This window comes from Archocentrus centrarchus, chromosome 21 (assembly GCF_007364275.1).
Source record: "Archocentrus centrarchus isolate MPI-CPG fArcCen1 chromosome 21, fArcCen1, whole genome shotgun sequence".
NCBI lineage: Eukaryota > Metazoa > Chordata > Actinopteri > Cichliformes > Cichlidae > Archocentrus > Archocentrus centrarchus.
This window is the reverse complement of record NC_044366.1, coordinates 24528722-24549800: the sequence shown is the minus strand read 5'-3', so window position 1 is coordinate 24549800 and position 21079 is coordinate 24528722. Positions and strand designations below refer to the sequence as shown.

Here is a 21079-nt window from a genome sequence, read left to right as displayed (position 1 = left end):
GTTACCACAGTGAAGGGGTTTATGTGCCCTAGTGATCCTTTGAGCTATGTTGTTGGGGGGAATCTGCCCCTGGTAGGGTCTTCTGAGGCAGACTGATCTTACAGTGTGTTGGTTTTATTCAGATAATGTGTCACTTATTTGAGGTTGGAAGATTGCCAGTATACTAAAACAAGAGCATAAATTGTGAATTTGCATATTTAAAAAAAACAAACAAACACTTTTTCCCCTCTCTCCATGACATCTTCAGGGCTCCAGAGCAAAGAGGTAACATATAAAGTAGACAGGAAGTAGCAGAAAAGACCAACAGGGAGAAAGGGTGCAACACAGGCAGAAATTATTACAGACAGATGAGCAGGTTTGGGATGGTGGTAGAAGACAGTGTCTCTTGAATTGCAGGGCTTTTTTATTTGAATGATCCAGTTAAAGTGCAAACTGGGCATATGTAAGATGTCATATTATTAGTTAATGGCTGATTTTTTTAAGCAGGTTATTGTATTAAAAATAAACAAAACTAATAACTACTATAAACAAACAGCTATTCAGACTACTGTTTATATTTTTAGTCAGCGCCTGGGCTTGTTGAGGTGAGAGTGAAATAAGCTGTTACTAAAAGGATGGAAGATGCAGATTTAAATTCAAAGCAGCAATGAAGACGAAGAACAAGGTAAAAGGCACACTAAACAAGAGAGCAAGCACAGCGAGCAGTAAATTAAGCAAATTGGCCAATTAAGCGCATGGCAAAAATATCCCTTTGACTATATGTAGTCTATTAGTGTTTGAAATCTTGCTTAGAAAACAAGTGACAGTACCAGCTAATGGACACTTTAAAAAGGTAATGCCACCTGTTTTTTTTCCCCCCAAACAAGATTTAAACACAGAATAATAGACTTGACGACTTGTTAAGGATATTTCTGCACTGTTGAACATAACTGAGCTGATATGTTTCACATATCGGCATATCATTCCTGTTCTCCCCCAAAGTACAGAAAAATAAAAACAATTCCATAAAACAAGAAGTTGGGAGGAAAAGGATCAAAATCTGTGCTAGCAAGCGCTGTCAGAAAGCTGGACAGACTTACTCAGAAGCTGTGGTTGTGGCTGAGACAGTTGGGAGGGGGATTGTCCAAACACAAATGGGCTGTGGACAAGGGAGGAAGAGGAGGGAGGTTGGGCAGCTTGCTCAAATATGGAGGAAGAGGGAGCTGCTGAGAGGAAGGGCCCAGACTGAATGGAATTCAGTATGGCACTCAACCGGTCACCTGCAAACATGGAGACAGAGGAAGGGGACAAACTAAAGCTTTTACTATGGTTTGAGGATTCCAAACGGGGGATGTAGGTCATTCAGTTAATTTGTTTATCAATCATTCAATCATCGGCCAGGAGGAGGAGGAGTTATGGGCAGTCCCAGAAGTCCTGTTCATAGATGGCATTAGGAAACTGGTATGAAGCTTTGGTGGGCTTAAAACTATCCTGGATGAATTGAGCAGAAAAGGTTCTGATCTGGTTCTACACTTAAAAATATATATATATGAATCAAAAGATACAAGTCAAGAAGTATATATAAATAAAAACTATAATTCCCCACAAAAAAAAAAAAAAAAAAATCAAGCTGGCAACTTTAAAAATTTAGCTCAGCGCATGGCACCTTCTACCATAGTACTACCACATGACCCCAACTACAGATTGGTGGTTTATTCCCATTACTAAGAACAAACTGTACTGCGTTTGCTACAGCTCTGGATTGCACCACAACACACCAATATTGCCTCCCTTTTCCTAACCATTTGCGGAAGAAACATTGGTCTTTATACAATTTTATTTTAAGGATCACTAATAAAAACCCTGCATGTCCTCACAAGAAGTTCCAAATCTCATTTTATTCTCTGTGATGAGTCAATTACAGACATCTCAGAGCATAACTTGTCCTTAGCTGCCCACCAAGCATACACATTTGTAGATGGTTCTCACAGTCTAGAAAATACTGAGTCTGGTCCCTCATAACAATGCTATGAAGTGTGGACATTTCAGTTGCGAGAGCAGAAATCCAAATTTGGGCAATAAAGGGAGGCTTGGGTGAGGCAGAGCAGATAACCCTCAGCAGACCCATATGATCCATCAGTGAGGTTTCTCTTTCCTGTGTACTCAGAGATCTCTGCTACAAGCCCACTAATAATGCTGCCTCACAGCATGAAAGCTCAAACCCCAAAGGTGGCTAGTGATTCAGACTTTCCATTAGATGGTTCAGCGAGGGCTTTCACCATAGGCAAGAGTTGTAAAATCTTATTCCACTTAACACGATTGTCTTAGCCGAGCATTTATTCTACAAATGCTGTTCCATGCACATTTCTTACGATTAAGTAAATATTTTAGCACAACTATGTTATTTGTATTGTCTGCATTGAATACTTCTACACTGCAATCCATAAGCACTACGCCAGACATTCAGAGACGGCAGCTTGACAGCGTGTTTGCAATCTGCAGAGCAGTATTGCCATTACAAATGAACTACAGTTAGGCTCACAGATTTACTGCATCCGACATCCAGACAAGTAAAACCTCCTTTAGCCTCATTGTGCATAACATAACCACAGTTCTCCGATTAGCATGACTAAGTCCAAACACAGCAACCTCCTCTTTTGAGAAAGAGCAAAGCCATTTGCAAGAAAATTGCTACTTTTGGAAACCATTTATTGATGGTACGACAACACTGGCTTTAATCAGGTGATGTTTGCAGTACTTGGCAATATATTATTAAAAAAAAAACAAACAAAAAAAAAAACAATGCAAACAAACATTGAAAACAAAGCCCATAATAGACCAAATGACCAGGGGCGCACTGACTGGCCCATGCAAGCAAATATATGCCTGACAATGCAGAAATATCAGGCATGAAATAACAAAGGTAGACAATAAAAAGCATGCATAACAAAAAGAGATGAAAGATGGCACCTGTGATTTTATAGACCAACTGACTCCTAATGCCTCAGTTATACTAAGGTATGATACGACTACACACTGAAGGTAAATTTCCTTTTTGAATTTAAATTAGTGAACAAATTATATCTGCTAGAGCAACATATGTGCATAGCAAGTTAAATCATTTAATATTTTTACACAAAAAGTGGCCTTCAAAATTAATCAGTTAATTTTGGGTAATGGCTTATTTGAAAAAGTTTTAGTCAAGAGGATGGGGAGAAGTCCTGCAGTCTTTGTTAAAATAAAGCACAGAAAAGGAAGCAAAGTGAATTTATATCAAGGAAAAGTGATCTGCACATGATGCATGTTTATAGACATGTCTACTCCAAGCTGGCCTCACCTTTGTTGTTGGAGATGCCGTAGTCAAAGCCCTGTGCTCCATTTGAAGTTGAAGCTCTGTTGAAGGCCTGCACAGAGAAAGGGCTCGGTGGTGGGGTCTGGTTCCCATGCTCAAGCAATGCTTGCTCTGAAAAAGTCAATTTAATAAACACTTTTATCTTAATCTGAGGTTAAGAGGTCTTAAATCTGGATTCAGGAGCTCTTAATCGCTCAAGCTGTGACCTACCATCATCATGGCGAAGGTACTGGTTTCCACCACGGTCTCTGGCCAATGACCAGGCCTCTCCTTCATCACTCTCACAGAACTCCACTACACTGTTCTTATCCAGCTGTACCCAGGTTCCCTCTGAGTTGACCACCTAATACATAAACAACACTATTTATCCACGCTCACACATACACACACACACACGCAGCACATTTGAATCCACTTTCAAAACCAGCTACAGTCAATTTCCTTATTCACCCACCCTACATCCACTCTATTACTGCACACACAAAATCATGACAAACTGTTCTACACAAGATCACCGACATGCAAATACACATCCCATCTGATTGACACAATATATAGAGCAGCAGATGATAAGAAATTCATTTTAATCAGCAGACAGCTGGACAAAATTGATGTAAGCTGAGAGGAGAGGAAAAAAAAAGAAAGAAGAAAACTTACTAAGAAAGGAGCAGTTTATCAAAAAGTAAATGCATGAAGCTGTGTTTTCCCAACTCCCTGGATTATCATTATTTTGGGGAAAAAAACAGAAAAAACAAAACAAAAATAAACAAAACACACACACACAGATGGAAGTATTAGTATGTGCAGGCAGCATCTCCCAGATCCACACACACACACACTAGTAGAGACTCAGGAAACTACTGAACAGCATGACACACCACCGCAGCCACTGACGGGTCGCAACCAAAAGAGGAGAGGCTCCATGTCACCAGGCAAAAGATAACTTAGATGTTTAAAGTATATTGACAAAATCATTACAAGAGCAGGAAAAGTACAGTCAAGGCACAGATAGGCTCCAGCATTCTGTGATTAGGCTTCCACCGAGACACCTCAAGGCAGCTGAATGCGACACCCTGAAACTGCAGTGGATTCATAGACAATCTGGAATTAGTAAGTCAAGCAAAAAGTATTCCTGCCACAGGAGTGGCTAAGTCCTCAGCAAGTAGAAAGATAGAGAACACACACCCACACCCAGAAGCAGCTCATGTATTCCCCTTTGAAAGAGAGATTACATTTGAAGGCCAAAATCTACTAAAAGTATTTAGCTTGATCCAAGCAGCCTGAATTATTCAGCTCCAGCCACAGAAAACACATTTGATTATTTGGGGTGAGTGCGTACCTCGCCTATGGCCTTGACCTTGTTGCCAAGTACTAACATTCCAATGGGGATACCCCTAAGGTTTGGGCAGCTTCTGATGTTGTGACCAGAGGGGCCGGTCTTCACTACCTTATAAAGCCCCGGGCCGCCGCCCTGCCCTGCTCTGTTCTGCACCCGAATGGGGGCCTCGTGGGAAGGGCAGCTGCTCACCTCCTTTATGCTCTCCTCCGACTGGCCCCTGACCTCCTGCAAGAGTTAAGAGCATGGATTAGAGTCAGAGTACAGCAATAAAATAGGCTGCAAAAATGTTTAAGACCAGCACGAGGCTGAGACTACTAAGCCCACAAATATGAAGGTGAAAAGCTTTACAGGGAAATGCTGCAAAGAGCATGCAGTTCAGCCCTCTTTCCTTGCATTAAGTGCCATCTTTAAGGTCTCAAATGGTTCCCTATTTTGGGGAATTAAGTATATTCACTTTTTTTTTTTATAAAAATCAACAGTTTGGTGACCAGACTGATGCCACTAACTAAAAAGCTGCACACAGCAGCCAGACAGCTAAGCATGGCACAAAACTGGAAAGGATGTAAGTGTATCCATCCTCAACACAGTAAGTCATACAACAATTTGTCTCTTGATATTAAAAATAAATATACGGCTCACCCACAAAGTACCCTTAATAGACAAACACTCAATTTAACATTGTAGTAATGCAGTTAAAACAACCAACAGAATGGACCTACTCAACTTAACAAAAATGCTCTTATTATTTGGTCTAAAGGGGGGCATGCTATGACACACACACACACACACACACACACACACACACAGATACAGGACTAGATATGGCAAGCCTTCCAAACAAGACCTCATGCAACAGACTGAACATGATCATCTTCATCCCCATGCAACACACAAGCTTGAATACACGCACGTACTACAAAATCCCAAATGTGATCACTGCTGCTGAGTCTACAGCAGCCGCCGATATGCTTTATCATCACTGTACGTACAACCATGCAAATACAGTTTGACCTCTTACGCCTCAAATTAACACCGTGGGAAGACTACAAAGTCACAAGGGGTTCAAGGAAACGAGTAAAGAAACAGGCGATCGGCTATGGGGCAGTCAAACTATTTTCCCTCCTTCATACAACTCACCTGTGGTGGGAATATAGTTAAGGGGGTCCATGACAAAAAGCCGATATCCCTGACTCCTTGGCTAGCATTAAAGACATTCTGAGCAACAAATCGTGAAACAGTCAAGAAACAGTAGACGACTCAAGAAAGGAGAGAAAACGGGAAAAGGGGGAGGTGCTCATGTATTTTTTTGGAAGAAAAAAAAAAAAATTGTCTTGCTCCTGTGGATTTCCCAGGATAAGTGAAGGAAAGAAAACAGATTCTGACTATTGTCAGACAGGCCAGTTAAGTTGTGCAGCACTGATAAATAGGCCAATGAGTGCACAATTAGATGCATTAAGAAAATATATTAAAAATAAAAAAAAATAATATTAAAAAAAAGTTGCAGGGGGCACTGAAAATTCACTCCCAACACCTCAGTGTAATCATTTCCAAATCCATGACCAAATAACTTAAAAATAAATAAATAAAAGACACAGAAGAAACTTCCAAAAAAATTCCCCATTTGGATGATGTAGTGTGTCATGCTGTTCAGACAGAGACCAGACATGGAAGCCTCCTAGCACCTAAAACATCCCAATGCAGAGGTGGAGTTACAGAGAAGTAGAGGTACAATTTTCCACTGAAACTTTTCACGGGCCAGTGACTGCTTCATGACAGAAAACCACCATCTTTGGATAAGTTCCCATTTAACACAACATTAATTTCTTGAATTATACCCGGTCGAATTATCCATGTGATTCAGTTGCATTTTTTTTTTTGGTGGTTTTTGCGGCATGGAGCAAAATGTGAGGGGGGGGGAGGAGACTCCTTGTCATCACATGCTGCAGTGAGCAATTCTTTATGAACTGTGAGTGAGAAGCGATGAGGAAATGAAGACTCAACAATGCAGACCAAGAAAAGTCAAACAGCACATAAGTGCTCTTCTACTACATTTTCCTCATCTGACAGGCCCTGCATTGGGGTTTACTTTAATGCACTAAACATTTACTACCTCGCCATGTGAGCTACTTAAGTGTCCACAGCTAAACACATGATGGTCATGTAACGGTAAACCTTTTGCCTTCAAACGTGAGTTAATGCATGCACACTCCCAGCTGCTGTTCCTTTGCACAGTGTGTTAGTTAAAGTTTCATACCGAGATATTCCATGCACAAGAAACACCCCAACAGGTACACTCTTATAAGATACTCTGATGATTTACCATGCTTCAAGGACAAACCCAGGTAAGTCCTTGAAAAGCCATTATCATTAAACACAGATGAGCTCTTCCCCAAAATGAACAGTGCAGGAGCCTCTAAATCGTAAATGGAGACAGGCTACTCAGCAGGCCGCCTTCTACTTACGTCGGCTGGGACCAGTAGGCTCCTGCCCAGGTGCTGGTTAAAAGAGAGGCACCAGGCTTCAGTGTACCCATTCATGTTGGGAACATACTTCTTTACTGTTTCATCATTGAGCCTGAGCCACACACCATCATCATTGTGGATCTAAGGGAAAACAAGCAACAGAGCAGAGCAAAGGCATGCCATCCTGTTACTAGGGAAGTAGGAGGGGAGTACCCTCACACACGGCATCTCTGAGGCTGCCTAAAGTTATTAGATAATACGCTCACTTTAAAGCAGGATGAAGGTGAAACTACAGGAGCAGATATTGTGCAAGACTGACAAAGTCAGTCAAAAAGTGCTGCATTACATTGCAGTTATACAGTATGCTTTAAGAATGGATCACATCCTTTGGATTTATGAGGAAGGTGTTGAAGCCTTTTATGGAGCCTCAGAGTGCCTTGCAAGAGCATCAAGCAACATAAAGTAAGAGCAAAAATTTATGAGGTAGTAATCATTATTGAGAGAGGTAATTACAAGGAATACATCAAAATCATGTAACAAGGACTCAAAATTACTTTAATCAAGAAAAAAAACTCAAGATTATAATAATCATGAGTCCGCTCTTATTGATCCAAACAAGGAGAAACACAGAAACAGAAGAAAAGTGGACACTGGTGTTCCATGTAGAATACTCTATATATTATAACTTGGTCTGCCTGGTCTAAAGTCAATTACCTCGTCAATGAAAGTGATGGTGCCATTGACATGCACTATGCCTATCTGTTCACTCTGCAGGGAGGGGTGACTACGCACACGCAGGCCTGCGCTGTCCTTGGATACAAATTTGCGGACCTGAGAGAAGCAGAGGGGAGATGGAGACCGTGAGCGGCAAGGGTAAAGAACAGAAAAGGGGGGAAAAAAAGTCAATAAGGGCAGTAGGAAAAGAAAAAAAAAAAAAAGAAAGAAAGAAAAAAGCAGTTGACAGTGATAGATTGCATGCTTTAACCCACACAAAGCCTCCTTCCAAGTACAAGCATAGACAGAACAAAAAGATGAGGAATCCTAAGGAGCTTCATTTCAGAAGCAACAGTTGTGAAGTTTGTTGTAATCCTGCTTCATCTATTTCTACGCTGATGCAAGAGGGGGAAAAAAAAAATAAAAATGCCCCAAAGCAGTATACACAAAAGTGATTAAAAGGCACACATTGTTGCTTGTTTCCCCATTATGGATTCCAAAAATCAAAAGGCCACAAAATGATGATGACTCCAACATGCATAACATCAATTAGATGCGATTTCCGCATCCGAAGCAATTTCCAATTACTATTCCACATAAAGTACTCATCAACGGACGCGGTCTGTATACATGTACAATATAACCTAAGCACAGTGAACAACCAGACTCTCAGTGCTCAGCCTTAATATGTGTCTTCATCTAGTTAGAAGCATCACAAAAGAAAGGACTGGAATCTATCTCACAGTGAAAGAGCTGGATTTATTCACTTGTTAACTTTTTATCCCAAATAAGTTACACTGAACAGATTAGCATTGATGTCCATTGCTTCCTGTGGATCAGCAATGGTTTTGTTAATCAGCAGAGCGAACCAAACCAAACCAGGGAGGTGCAAACAGCCAAAAGCTACACAGAGGTGATAAATACAATTTTATTTCTCAGAATGAACTGAAATAATAAAACCAAAAAACAAACAAACAAAACTTAACACAACTGGTTTAATAAGTTACAATTTGGTGTTGCCAGGAAAAATTGTCATCATCTCTGTTGAGTTAAATAACATTTGTTGGATGACTGCGCGCGCGTGTGTATTCATGTTCATGCCCTGGTTAGTCAACTGAAAGAAAAACTCACCTTGCTAGGCTGAGGTTCAGCTTTTGGCTTGACCATCTGAGTTCCAGGTGGTATCATGCCTTTGGGAGGGTCTTTGACTTCTACCTCCAAACCAGCATCTAAGAGTTAAAAAACATAACTCAACTTTTTAAATTCAGACAACACTCAAGCTTTTTGAAATGCTGATGCATGTTTAGTGAGGCATTGCCTCCACATACATTTCTTCTATGGGAAAGACTTAAGAGAACACACCAGCTTTCTGAATGTGCGTTAGGACTAAATTACCTATTTCAATGCCATCGATGGTGACGTGGATCGTATAGAGGCCGACTGCTCCTGGAGTCCAATTGGCACTGTAGGTTCCATCAGTGTTGGCACGGATGAGCATATTCTCACTGGGTCTGTGTGGGCAATTAAGAATAAGTGGACTGTACCTCAATGGAAAGTCTGTTCTTTTCCTGCATCATCTTACTTACCTCTTTGGGGTGGGTGAAGCAAAACGCAGCTCTTCAAAGGAGTAGTTTTCATACGCCTAAAACAGACATTAAATATAAGTAACACCAACATTTACTTTTCCTTTTTTTTTTTTTTCATGGGTGAAACGGTGGACAGCAAACTGTGTTTTTTGGTCTATACATGTAGTGTGCCTGCTGTTTGTCAATTAAAAGACAGGGCACCGATAAGATACTTAATAGATTACACAACGGCAACTGAAAGAAAAAAGAAAAAAAAAAAAAAAGTAGCACACAGTAATTTCTATTCAGCTTCTGTAGTTCTCAGTGAGCCTGGCTTTTTCCTCCTTTAAAGTGACATAATTGGGCTACTGAAACAGGCTTTCCATTTAAGTACATCATAAGCTGGAGAGCACGAACACCAGCCTTGTGACTAGCTTCTGATTGATAGCAAGGGAGCATTTTTCCCATTACTACCTCTTGTGGCAAACTGTGCAACAAAACACACACACACAACTGGCTGTTTGAATATTTTAAACAAGCTAAAACGCTTTTCCCGAGGCAAGCCAATCACCACTCATTTTTGACAGTTATCCTCCTCAGATACAGAGAAGCCTTACTTCAGTAAAAGTCTGTCAATGCTACACTAATCTGAACACCCTTCTCTCCTTCCTCCATATTCAGATATATTAGACTCAGCATTTTTATAGGCTTATTGACCACTCCAGGTCCTTCAAGCTACAGGCCACAGTCACCCATTTACACAATTTTATGCAGGATTTTTAAAAATTTCTATACATTGCCTCTCACATTCTTATCCCTGAAATCATTTTACACAACTATACACAAAATCTTCAGCCATTTCCATTTTGTCTTTTCTAATGAAGTTCTTTTTTAACTATTCATTATTCTATGCTACCAAATGAGAAATGTTGAACAGCAAACAAACAGCAGCCTTTCAGAATAAAACCAATTAGCCTCCACTTGTGCAGAATCTGCAACCAGCTAAATATAAAGAGGTGAGTTAGCAAGTGATAAACCAGTTACACAATGCTGACCTTCATCATGGTAATAGCAATGTATCGAGCCTCTTTCACAATCATGGGCTCATACGTAGCTTCCAACTTGGGCACAGGCAAACCTCCGAAGGTTAGGTCGGGGCCAGAGGAAGAAGGGGAGCAGCTTCCAGGTAGTCGCTGCAGCTTTTTCACATTTTCTGGTTGAACCGACTTCTTCTGTGAAACAGGGACAGCCTTCACCTCCACCTACACAAAACGTATGAAAACAGTGACTGACAAATTCAGTAAAAGTGTTTTTTGTAGGCACTTCAGACACGATTCCTTAAAATTTTGTCGGAAGGCGGTTATCCTGACCTTCATGTTAGGAACATGCACCACATCTCCATACTGGTCTTTGGTCTGAACCACCACAGTAGTCGGCCACCCACAGCGTATATCGTCTTTGTTGAGAATCAGGGATGTCTTCTGAGGATCTGCGTAAGAGTCTGGCTGCAGCCATCTGCATGAAACAAAGAGGGAAAGAATATGTAGCAAATTCCCGACTTGTACTGATTCCAAGAAATTAACAGCTATAATCCAAGATTGCAATGGATAATATTCAATATTAACATTATCGTTTTGCTCATGAGGTAGTTTTCATTGAGGCAGAATTGTGCCGTTTGCATCCAAGCATGGAAGCATACCTCGCCAGACGTCCTCCACTTGAATTCTGCACACAGGTGATGAAATCCTCAAGAAAAGAGTGCTCATTGGTTTGGATGTGCAAAGGTAGATTCCCTTCCAGGGCTTCCAAGATGGTGGGAGAGTGAGACAAAGCCAGACCCTTCCCAAGGATCCCTGAATGGGCCTTACACACCTGAGTGGGAGTACAGGAAGTTTGGAAGGTTAAGGTTAGAAAGTTAAGTGCTGAGAAGAGAGTATATTTACTTAACTAGTAAAATTTAACTGAACATATGACATACTTGAAGAGAAGCTTCCTCAAGAATCTCAAGATCTTCCTCCAACTCATTGCCTTAAATAAAAAAAAAATAAATATGATGAATGACATTCACAAAACATATCCTGATTATACAAGTTATGCAAAAAAGCTGCCTCAAATTCCCTTCTTTCACTGTTTTCTGTACCTATAGGGAGGGCCAGGTCTTTCTTCATAAGAGCTGCTGCACACACACTGCCCAAGTAGGCCAACTCTTTCTCCAACTGGATAATACCCTGAAATGTACCAAACATCTATCAGAAAGGTACTTTTTAAATAGATGACATACAAAGTGCTGTAAAGCTGCAGGCTCACGACACAGAAAGCCAGTCTTTGACACAATTCACAGAAGAGGCTCTGTACCTCATCAGCACCAGGGTTGAATTCATATCCCACAGCCACACACTTGAAGCCATAGAAGCAGGCTTTCTCATCTTTCACATAATCCGAGGCCGTTTCCAGTGAAAACAGAACTTCATTTCCTGGAAGCAGAAAAAAAAGAAAAAAAGAAAACCGCATAAAGCATCTAACCCGAAACAGTTAGGCAGAGCTCTGTAAAAACAATAATTGGTAAACTAATGGCTGCCTGCTGTGGCAGGTGGCTGAGTGAAGCATCATTAAGTAGAATAGAGTATGCAAAGGATGCTAACCATTATCATCAATGAGCTACAGCTGGGTTGCATGAACATATGTTGGATTTAGAATGGTGTCACTGCTCAGTCACAGCTTTTACTTGATTATAAAACACATATCAAATATGCCACTAGAGCACTCAAAATAAACAAAGAACACTTCCTTTTACAGAATATGTGCTGCCCTGCCTCTGTGGTCATAGTATACACACACACACACACACACACACACACACACACACACACACACACACACGTTGGGTAATAAAGACCACTGCAGCACAGAAGCTGACGCCTCGCACAAATTTTGAACCAAAGTCACTGGTAATGAAATAATGTGTCAGTCATAAAGGATAAATGCATACTTTTGCCACTTATTCAATTAAAGTTCACCACTGCCTACTTTAGTTTTGTCAACTACAAAAAAATTGGTCATATGCAATCTGATTTATTTAAATCTTAAAATTAAAAATCACTCAACAGCCAAGCTTGCTTTAAATATGTTAAAATGAAATAAGATTAGAAAACAAAAAGTGGCAAAGACTGTGTCTAGCAAAAGGTTAACACTGATTTATAAATTATACTTGTACTAATAGTATGCACTATTTCTGTTATATAAACATCTGTGTTTATTCTAAATTTTTCTATTAAGCCATAAAGATCAGTAAAATGTGGTGGAATTGTGATTTTCCCCGACTCCGCTAGTGCATACCAGCTCTAAGTCTCTTGGTTTAGAAACACTGGGGTTTATTGTGATTCTGCTATTGTCAGAGCAAAAACACTGTTGTAAAATGGGAATCTTGTTGTCCAATAAATGTCAACTTGCTGTTTTTTGTTTTTTTTTTTTTTTAACCTGGCAGCACAAGGACAGTGGTCGGCCAGCCTGTCGAGCCTGCGAACTTTTTGAGCTCAGTCCAGGTGTTGATAGTGTCGTGGATCAAAGGTTTGGCTCCCAGGTTAGACAAGTGGAGTGTTCGGCTTGGGATGAGCAGACGCAGGACATCCTCTGGTTGTGCAGTACCACACTGTGGATCAAACTCAATGGTTGTCCAGCGGACGCAGTCTGGAAACGAAACCTGGAGCATGGCGAAGCAGAATGCTATTAGTTACAACTTAAAATGCATACTTTTCTCTGAAGATATTTTAAAACCAAAAAGATGCCTTACCTTGTATTGAGTGACCCCAGCTTGTTTGTAAGGGTGGTCACTCTCAATCACTGCATAGTGGTTAGAGGTGGTACAAGCAGAGAGGCCCTGTTCAGGCTGGTTCCCAGTGGTGCTGTCTGTTGATTGGTTTGGGTTAAAGGTGGGTGGGGCATATTTTTGGTTGAGGGCAGAGACAGCGGGCAACAGCTCTTGGACCAGTCCAAAGACCTCAACAGCAGCCTGGATATGAAGGAACAGGCAGTTAACCGCAGTGCCACATCAACGAGAAACATGGTGGTGAAAGAAGGCGGGTATACCACCTGGATGTGAACTCATACCTTTGGTACAGATGCAGCCACGGGGCCTATGTAGGCCAGGATAAGGGGCAGGAGCATTGAGAACAGACTAGAAGAGCTTAAAAGCTCAGGAATATCATCCACTAGACACAAGAAAGGACAATATGAAGAAAGACTGACAGATCCAAGCAACCAATGCTTTTGTAATAGCTGCTTAAAGTTGACTGGGCTTACCATCAACAGCAAACGCCCTGTGAAGGAGATCCTTTGCAGCTCTAACCACAGCACTAACCACAGACAGAGCTCTGCTACAGTTTTTGTCTTCCTCATTGGCTTTGCTCAGCAGCTGAGACTGGAGGTCCCCATCATACTCACTCCTTCAACAATGAGACATACTCAAGTCAAGAAAAATCAAAACAAAAAGAAACTTTTGATACAACCCATCAGAAGATGCTAACTTTATGCATACCTGTAATAGAGAATCTGCGGGATCTGTCCTCTGGTCTGGTTGGTCCCATTGCTGCTTAAGCTGCAGGTGCTGAAGGTGAAGGACACACCATCGGAGCACTGCACTGTGGTCATACCTCCGTCCCCATTGGCCGTCCGGCTACCATAGTTTCGTAATCGTACTGCATACTTTACCCCCTCCTGCAACACGATAAAATTCATTTGGAAGATATATCCATGGCTGTGTATAAATACTGTGATATCCCCTACTGGCTTGTGGACTGCCGTGTTAAAATCTTGAGTTTGACATTTTGACTGTTGGCACCTTTTTTCCCCTCTTTTTTTTGAGTTAGAGTGCAGACTACCAAGTTATCAGCTAGCTTTTAAAGCAAGGTGTCTTCATTTAGGTTTGTTCATTTTTAAAGTAAAATTACACGCACTGCAAGCCATATGATCGGTCATATATGCATTACAAATATACATAAAGGTACTAACACTGAACCACAGCTGAGCGGTCTAGTTTGGTGACTTGAATTAGCCTAGCAGACAGCTAGGCATCACATTATGTTAAGCCTAATCATAGGTTAAACAGGGCATTATATAAAAATTCACGAGTTGTCATGACGGGGAAATTTGCTACTACGGCCAGAACCATTTTTTGTACGAGGATGTATACATGTTATGTACCTTGAGTGGCACAGCCTTGTCCAGGCGAATCTCAGCAATATCACTGGGGGAATCATCGGTGCTGTACGTGCCTTTCACCAGCTCTAGAGATGTCCATCTGTGAGAGTGTGCAGAGTCCCCTGGGTGCTCTGTCTGTGCCTGAAGGGTGAGGGAACAAAAGTTGTAAATTCAAAAGGATAAATAAATACATTTAAATGACTGGAAAGTAGCCTAGCAGCACCACAAAAACAAAACAAACAAACAAAAAAAAAAATCTTCAATCACTTACATCATCAGCCAGGACCTCTAGCTCATACTCATGGATGCCCCCTCCTCCATAGACGCAGACGCCCACAAGCACAACGCCTGGCTTATCCACTGTCAGACAGATGGCATCCGGCGAGCCATTGCCCGTGTTCCAACTGCGGCCTTGGCTTGTTTTGGTGAAGCGGTTAGGAGATGCTTTCACCGAGTGGAGTGAGTTCAACCCATCAACCTAATAAAAGAAAAAGTAGCCAAACGCACATGAACACACTTGGAGAGCAATACAAATTTACACTAAATAATGAAAATCAACATTTATGCTGTGCTTTCTACAATGTATGTAGCCCCCAGATGGCAATATCGAGAATAAAGTATAATATGACCAATAACTTTCAAATGTTTAGTGATCATCCAGCACTCTACACATGATGGATGTAAAGGTAAACAATTTTAAGACAAATGGATAGTTGCTAAATGATACAAAGGCATCCACCCATCCATCCATCTTCCACTTATCGAGTGGCATGGTACACCCTGGACAGCTCGCCCAGCCTGTCGCAGGACCAACACAGACAGACAACCAGTCACACTCACATTCACACCTACTGCTAATTTAGAATCACCAATCAACCTAACCCGACTATGTCCATGTCTTTGGACTGTGGGTGGAAGCCAGAGTACCCGGAGAAAACCCACACAGGTATGGAGAGATACAAAGGCAGTCACAGGAAAAAAAAAAAAAAAAAAAAACTAAAGTCTGAAATAAAAACATTTTATGCTCAGTGTGTATAAAAAGGTAACTACTATTTATATCAGCTTGCTGGCTAAAGAGAGCCAGACACAGCTGCAGCAGGACCCATCCAGGTACTCTGGGGAGGAAGAGTAGTTTCCGTGACAACAGACTGGGAAGGAGACCAAAAAAAAAACAGTGTAGCTGTTGAGGGCAATTGTCAAGTGGTGTTACTATGGCAACAAGAGCTAAAAAGACATGACTGCAGTACAAGAGTATGAAAAGAGTGTGTGATGATAATTAAATGAAGAGTGTGAGGGAGGGGAAGGAAGGCAACAGATGTTTGCCCCTCCCACTTAATGACTCAGCATACCATAAAGACAATACAGAAAAACTGAGCCCCCCTCCCCTCTGGCAGCAGTGAGGACACAGTGTCTGTCACTGTGAGAAAATACAATAGAGCCTTGAGTACAAGAATATGGCATGAGACATGAGGAACAAGAATGAGGAAAGCCAATGCGTGAGTGACTGATTTCTTTCCAAACTTTAACTGCCATGATTGCGATTTTAGTAAAATTAGATGCAAGTCAAATTCAAGCTATTCCAAGTTCTGCAAACAGAGCTTCACAAGAGCGCACAACCAAATTTTTGCTTAAACAGTGGTCCCACATAACAGCCTACAGTGGGAGCACGGGTAAATGATTATGAGGGCAAGTTAAGCTACCTCAGAGCCCAGGGCAGAGGCGGTGAGCTCAGAGACGATGGAGGCCAGCAGGCCACAGGTGTTGGAGACCAGGTGTGGAGAGAACAGTTCCACCTCCCTCCTTAAACTCTTCCTCACAGGCAGCACCACAATCACCAGCATCTTCTCCAGTACTTCCCGGAAGCTGGTCATGCCCATCAGGTTCTCCTCCGTCTAAATGTGGAAGCATTAGTACAAACTTAATATCACTGTTTTCCCTTTTTTTTTTTTTTTTTTTTTTTTTTTTAAATAAGCTACCCACGATATTTAGATGAACATCTGATAGTTATCAAAAGCAGTTTTCTCACTTTATCAAACATGTTCTGGGCTTCTGACTGCACCCACAAGCACCTAACAAAAGCAGATTTTGTGTAGCGTGAATGAGGTGCCAAAAACTCACATGGCTGAGCTTCTCCATATGGGCCACCAGCAGGGGGAAGCGGTGAGCAAGGGCCGAGTCATTCTCTGTGCTAACTTGTTTGACCAGGGAACGCAGCAGCACCTCCCCATCATAAGCAATGGGGAGGATGGATGTCAGCTTGACTGATGTGTTACACAGAGCTGACATTACAGCTGCCAGCAGACGGCTGCTGGAAGTGCGGAAATTAGCCTCAGCGATGTCCTGAAACACAGTGAAAATAATAACGAAGGTCAGCTTTTTTTCCCCTCTTATCAAAACTTTAATTTCATCAGATTATAAGGAAGACAAGGGTCTGAAAGTTTCATGAGTTTTCAGAATAAAAATATAAGTACAGTAAAATGTAAATAACATGTAAGAGGAAGTCTGTTTTACTTTAAAGCACCCTTGTAAATGCATCTAAATGTAGAAAAATCAAAAGCTAAAACAGATTTTTTTAAAAATGTGTGAACAAGCTGTATGAAATCATCATACTTGGTCCAGGCAGTTGAGCAGATCACAGAGGCAAGCCCACTGCAGAGCTGGGGTTGGATAGAAGGAGTGGAAGCAGGCAGTGAAAGTGTTGTGGCACTCCTGCAGCACGGCTTCCAGCAAAGTAAGAGGCTGAGACAAGTAGCCCTGGGGGTCGTTGTCCAACTTGGTCAGGCAGTTGTCCATGCCTTCTGACAGGATCTTCTTCAGCAGACTGCGTGTCTTTCCCACGCACTCTGCCAGCTTGCTCGACTCCTCCACCACAGCCTTGGTGCTGGCTAGAAATCAAACAGAAAAAGAAAACAATGAGATGTAATCAGAAGACAGGGTTAAACTAAAAAGAAACTTTTAAGAAGGAAAAATATCAAAATAACATTTTCTTTTCACCTCTTGTTTTATAAATATAAATGTACGTACATACTATATCATTTGTTTAAATTATAGTAACGGTCTGTTATACTATTATTGCAATGAAAGACTTATACTTCATCCATCTATCCAGTCATCATACTGTCAGTGATAAAGTGCTTGATGTTCCTACCTGCAATGGGAAAGATCTCACAGATGTAGACCCGGAGCAGGCGGAGGCAGCATGTGCCAACAAAGCGCAGTCTCTCCAGGTCCAGCAGAGTGGCTGTGTACTGGAAACCCTTCAGCCCTCGCAACTCCTCCACACCCAAAACCAAGGTGGTCCAGCTCCAGTGAAGGATACTCAGCAGAGACTCAAAGCACTCCTACAACGAGATGATACAGCACTATAAAAAAAATGACCTGCCAAGAGAGTTACACACATACATGCAGAGAGACACAACTCACCACTGAGACTGTACGAGCAAATGAGCGTTTAAGGATATGGACTGGTTCACTGGTTTGCTGTTTGCCTTTTGATGCATTGCCATCATTTGAAGGAAGCCTAACATTAAAATATAAAACAGAAAATCAAACTTATATAGTGGACAAGGATAAAAGATGTGCATCACTTAACAAAATGTGAGGAATTTTACTTGCCTATAAAGCAGCTGAGGTATTTGACCTGCATTAACATCAGTGCCGTTGTTTGACTTCTTTGAGCTTTTGAACTGAAAGACCACACTAAAATGGGAGGAAAAACACAAATTACAACAAGGCCACGTGAACAATGCTTCAAAAAATAATAAACAAGAAATGTAAAAAATAGAAAAATAACGTATTAGCTGTACTGATTTATTACGGCTGCTGTAAATCAGTTTTACCCGTCATCGGTAGTGATGGTAGCCTGTCCATGGGAACCACAGTCACTGCTGGGACCAGACACGCGGGCCCATGCCACATACCACCACCCAAGCTGCAGCAGCACTGGCTCATCAAACATCATGGCATATTTCTCTCTAAAAACAACAAGAACACCAATTATAGGTATTAAAATGATTCTGTAACTTTCTTTACTAAAATAGTAGCAACATCATTTTAAAAAGACACACACTGATAAATCAACTATACCTGGCAGCACAGTCATAAGCCAGTACATCAGTCTCAGCCAGCAGATCACCATCTGTCTCGTGGTCACCACCATCAGGGCCAAGCTCAAACAGCTGCACAACAACAGAAAGGATTAATATATTATAAATAATAATTTGAAAAAAAAAAAATTCCCCCTTTATCAGCCGAGTCTGTATTATCCTTTAGCAGCATGTATTTTTATTACTTTAATCTACTACAAAGCAGATATTTCAATTCTTGCATCAATTATGGTGAGACGAGTTTTAGTTAACTTGTCCCAATAAAACGACAACTGACAACCAAGAGTGTAAATAACTTACAGAAACCCACACTATGATTTAATGACAGTCCTGTTGCTAAGAAAGTGAATATAGAAATAAAACACTGATCAATCAAATCAATCCTGAAAGTGAAAAGCAAACATGCAAGAAGAAAATCAAATGTGTCGGCATTTAAAAATGTTTCAAAGGACTGCTCACCTTGATTTTGGCCGTGTACTCCCCTCGTCCCCCAAACAGGCCCAGCCCACCCAATAGGATGTCGGCATCGGCACAGAAACGGATGGCCTCCACTGAGTGGGCTGAGTAACCCCAACCACCACCGTGACCTGTAACATTGCACAAGAGAACCGTGAGCTCAGTTGTTTTTCCTATTATGGCATTTTAATTAGCTGTTTACTTATGACAATTAGCCAATTTTAACTGGATAGTACAGAGCAAGCACCTGATTGGTTTGATATACTGACAAGATCATTTCAAGCACTCAGTGCAAGTCCTCTCTTTTTAAGTCATTATTTATGAACAAGTGTACTAACTCTCAAAGCGGTTCACAACACTGTAGTCCTCCTTGGAGTAGACCTTCATCACTGCCTGGGTTTCTTCCTCAGCGCTGGCTACACCCATTTTCAGTTCCTGCATGGCTGCTAATGTATCCAGGCAACCTAAGTGGATAAAGCAGCATAATTGATCTTTCTAATGAATGACGATCAAAAGAAGTGGTCGTAACATTTTTGCAGTCACATCATTTGTCTGCTTGTGGTCAAATCAGTTTTCTCCTGAACTGATTCAAAGATGATGCTACAGCCTCCCATCAAGAAAACTAACAATAAGAAAAGGAAAAAAAAAAAAAAAGCCATCTGACACTGCTACATGGCTAGTGTAAAGGATTACCAAGGATGTGTAGGGCTCCATGAGAGCGAGTGGTGGTTGCATGTGATCCTGATGGCAGTGCAAGTTCTGGACTAAGGATGCTGCAGCGAGCCTGTAGATCTGTTGCAGAGGGCATTCTGGCATCAGCTATCACTGCATTGTAGCACCACATCTCTCTTGTGGCTGGCAAGAACCTAGAAGCAGGGGGAAATAATGTCAGGGGTAACTCATGGAAGGATTTGGGAATCTCTGCGTACAATTCAAAGTGAAACTTAGTTCAAGAGGAATATAACCAGAGTTTATCCTCCAGTTTACATATGTCTAGTCCTCAGACTGACCTCCATATCACATCATACACAGGATCCAAACACAGGCCAAATCCTTGCAGGTCCTCCTGCTCAGAGTCATTGAAGGTTCTGCAGCTTCCATCCATTTTGTTGATAAGCAAGCATTTAAATGGAGGTGGCTCAGACACCGAGGAGGGCACGAGGCCAATGATGTGTTTGCTGGCAAAGATCTCCGAAGTAGCTAGGACATGGGAGTTGATAAGAGCCTCATCGATCCGCAGGAATGTCTGGTCCCCGCTGGCTCCGATCCACGTAGCTTTTCGTCCATATTTGGCACCGATATTGGGCATGGGAGATGGCTTGGCATTCCAGTAGGGCATGTCCAGGATGGGCCGACCCAGCTGCCCTTTCTGGAAAGCAAGGAGACTCTTTAGTTTCAGAAACAAACAAGCAAAATCTGCAGCCTATGAAAAAGCAACTGTCACAGGTCAGAGCAAAGGCCACAATTGTTTTGAGGATTACATTTGCATTACCTCGTACTGTAGACTTGAAACAGATTGCGTTACAATAATTTTCTCACCGAGAAGCTGCCAAATGTGAAGACCTGACCATCCATGAGGAGAACAGCTGTGTGGTTACTGCCTGCTGTCACCTGCACACTCGGACCAGGAAGAGCCTGCACCAGAGTTGGAGAGCCCCTAGCAGGCAGAAACATTTCATGAATTAATGTCTCCACACAACTGCAGTCAGTGCAGTCAGTGCAGGTTTGTAGTTGTCCTGTTAATACCCATGACAAATCAGTCTAATTTTGGGTCGCTGCTTCCTGGTCTACGAAATTGTGTCTTTCAGATTTAGTATTGAGCCTCATTTGTCCTGTTACAATTATTTATTTTTTAAAATGACAATAGAATATACAGAGGCAATTACAGCAACTATATCACATTAAAGAGG

The 21079-nt window shown here is 41.5% G+C and overlaps 1 protein-coding gene across 13 annotated transcripts in view; it reads right to left on the bottom strand.

Annotated features, from left to right (window-relative positions):
• Positions 1-21079, bottom strand: part of mycbp2 (MYC binding protein 2) — a 62737-nt gene that overhangs the window by 15029 nt on the left and 26629 nt on the right. For 3 of the 13 annotated variants that reach the window (XM_030758054.1, XM_030758055.1, XM_030758056.1), the window contains exons 21-56: positions 20709-20826; positions 20180-20538; positions 19863-20035; positions 19508-19633; positions 19173-19300; positions 18694-18785; positions 18447-18581; positions 18223-18306; positions 18031-18127; positions 17756-17948; positions 17218-17492; positions 16726-16947; positions 16308-16499; positions 14879-15085; positions 14611-14748; positions 13946-14124; positions 13711-13853; positions 13519-13619; positions 13202-13420; positions 12889-13111; positions 11767-11885; positions 11552-11639; positions 11390-11439; positions 11111-11283; positions 10782-10926; positions 10467-10673; positions 9433-9488; positions 9242-9357; positions 8978-9075; positions 7847-7963; positions 7133-7273; positions 5808-5885; positions 4671-4895; positions 3542-3674; positions 3317-3442; positions 1080-1259 (exon numbers count right to left, since the gene is read on the bottom strand). In XM_030758054.1, the coding sequence (XP_030613914.1) occupies positions 1080-1259; positions 3317-3442; positions 3542-3674; positions 4671-4895; positions 5808-5885; positions 7133-7273; positions 7847-7963; positions 8978-9075; positions 9242-9357; positions 9433-9488; positions 10467-10673; positions 10782-10926; positions 11111-11283; positions 11390-11439; positions 11552-11639; positions 11767-11885; positions 12889-13111; positions 13202-13420; positions 13519-13619; positions 13711-13853; positions 13946-14124; positions 14611-14748; positions 14879-15085; positions 16308-16499; positions 16726-16947; positions 17218-17492; positions 17756-17948; positions 18031-18127; positions 18223-18306; positions 18447-18581; positions 18694-18785; positions 19173-19300; positions 19508-19633; positions 19863-20035; positions 20180-20538; positions 20709-20826 (5456 nt within the window). The remainder of the gene's footprint in view (positions 1-1079; positions 1260-3316; positions 3443-3541; positions 3675-4670; positions 4896-5807; positions 5886-7132; positions 7274-7846; positions 7964-8977; positions 9076-9241; positions 9358-9432; positions 9489-10466; positions 10674-10781; positions 10927-11110; positions 11284-11389; positions 11440-11551; positions 11640-11766; positions 11886-12888; positions 13112-13201; positions 13421-13518; positions 13620-13710; positions 13854-13945; positions 14125-14610; positions 14749-14878; positions 15086-16307; positions 16500-16725; positions 16948-17217; positions 17493-17755; positions 17949-18030; positions 18128-18222; positions 18307-18446; positions 18582-18693; positions 18786-19172; positions 19301-19507; positions 19634-19862; positions 20036-20179; positions 20539-20708; positions 20827-21079) is intronic. The other 10 variants (XM_030758060.1, XM_030758058.1, XM_030758057.1 and 7 more) reach the window with 10 other exon arrangements.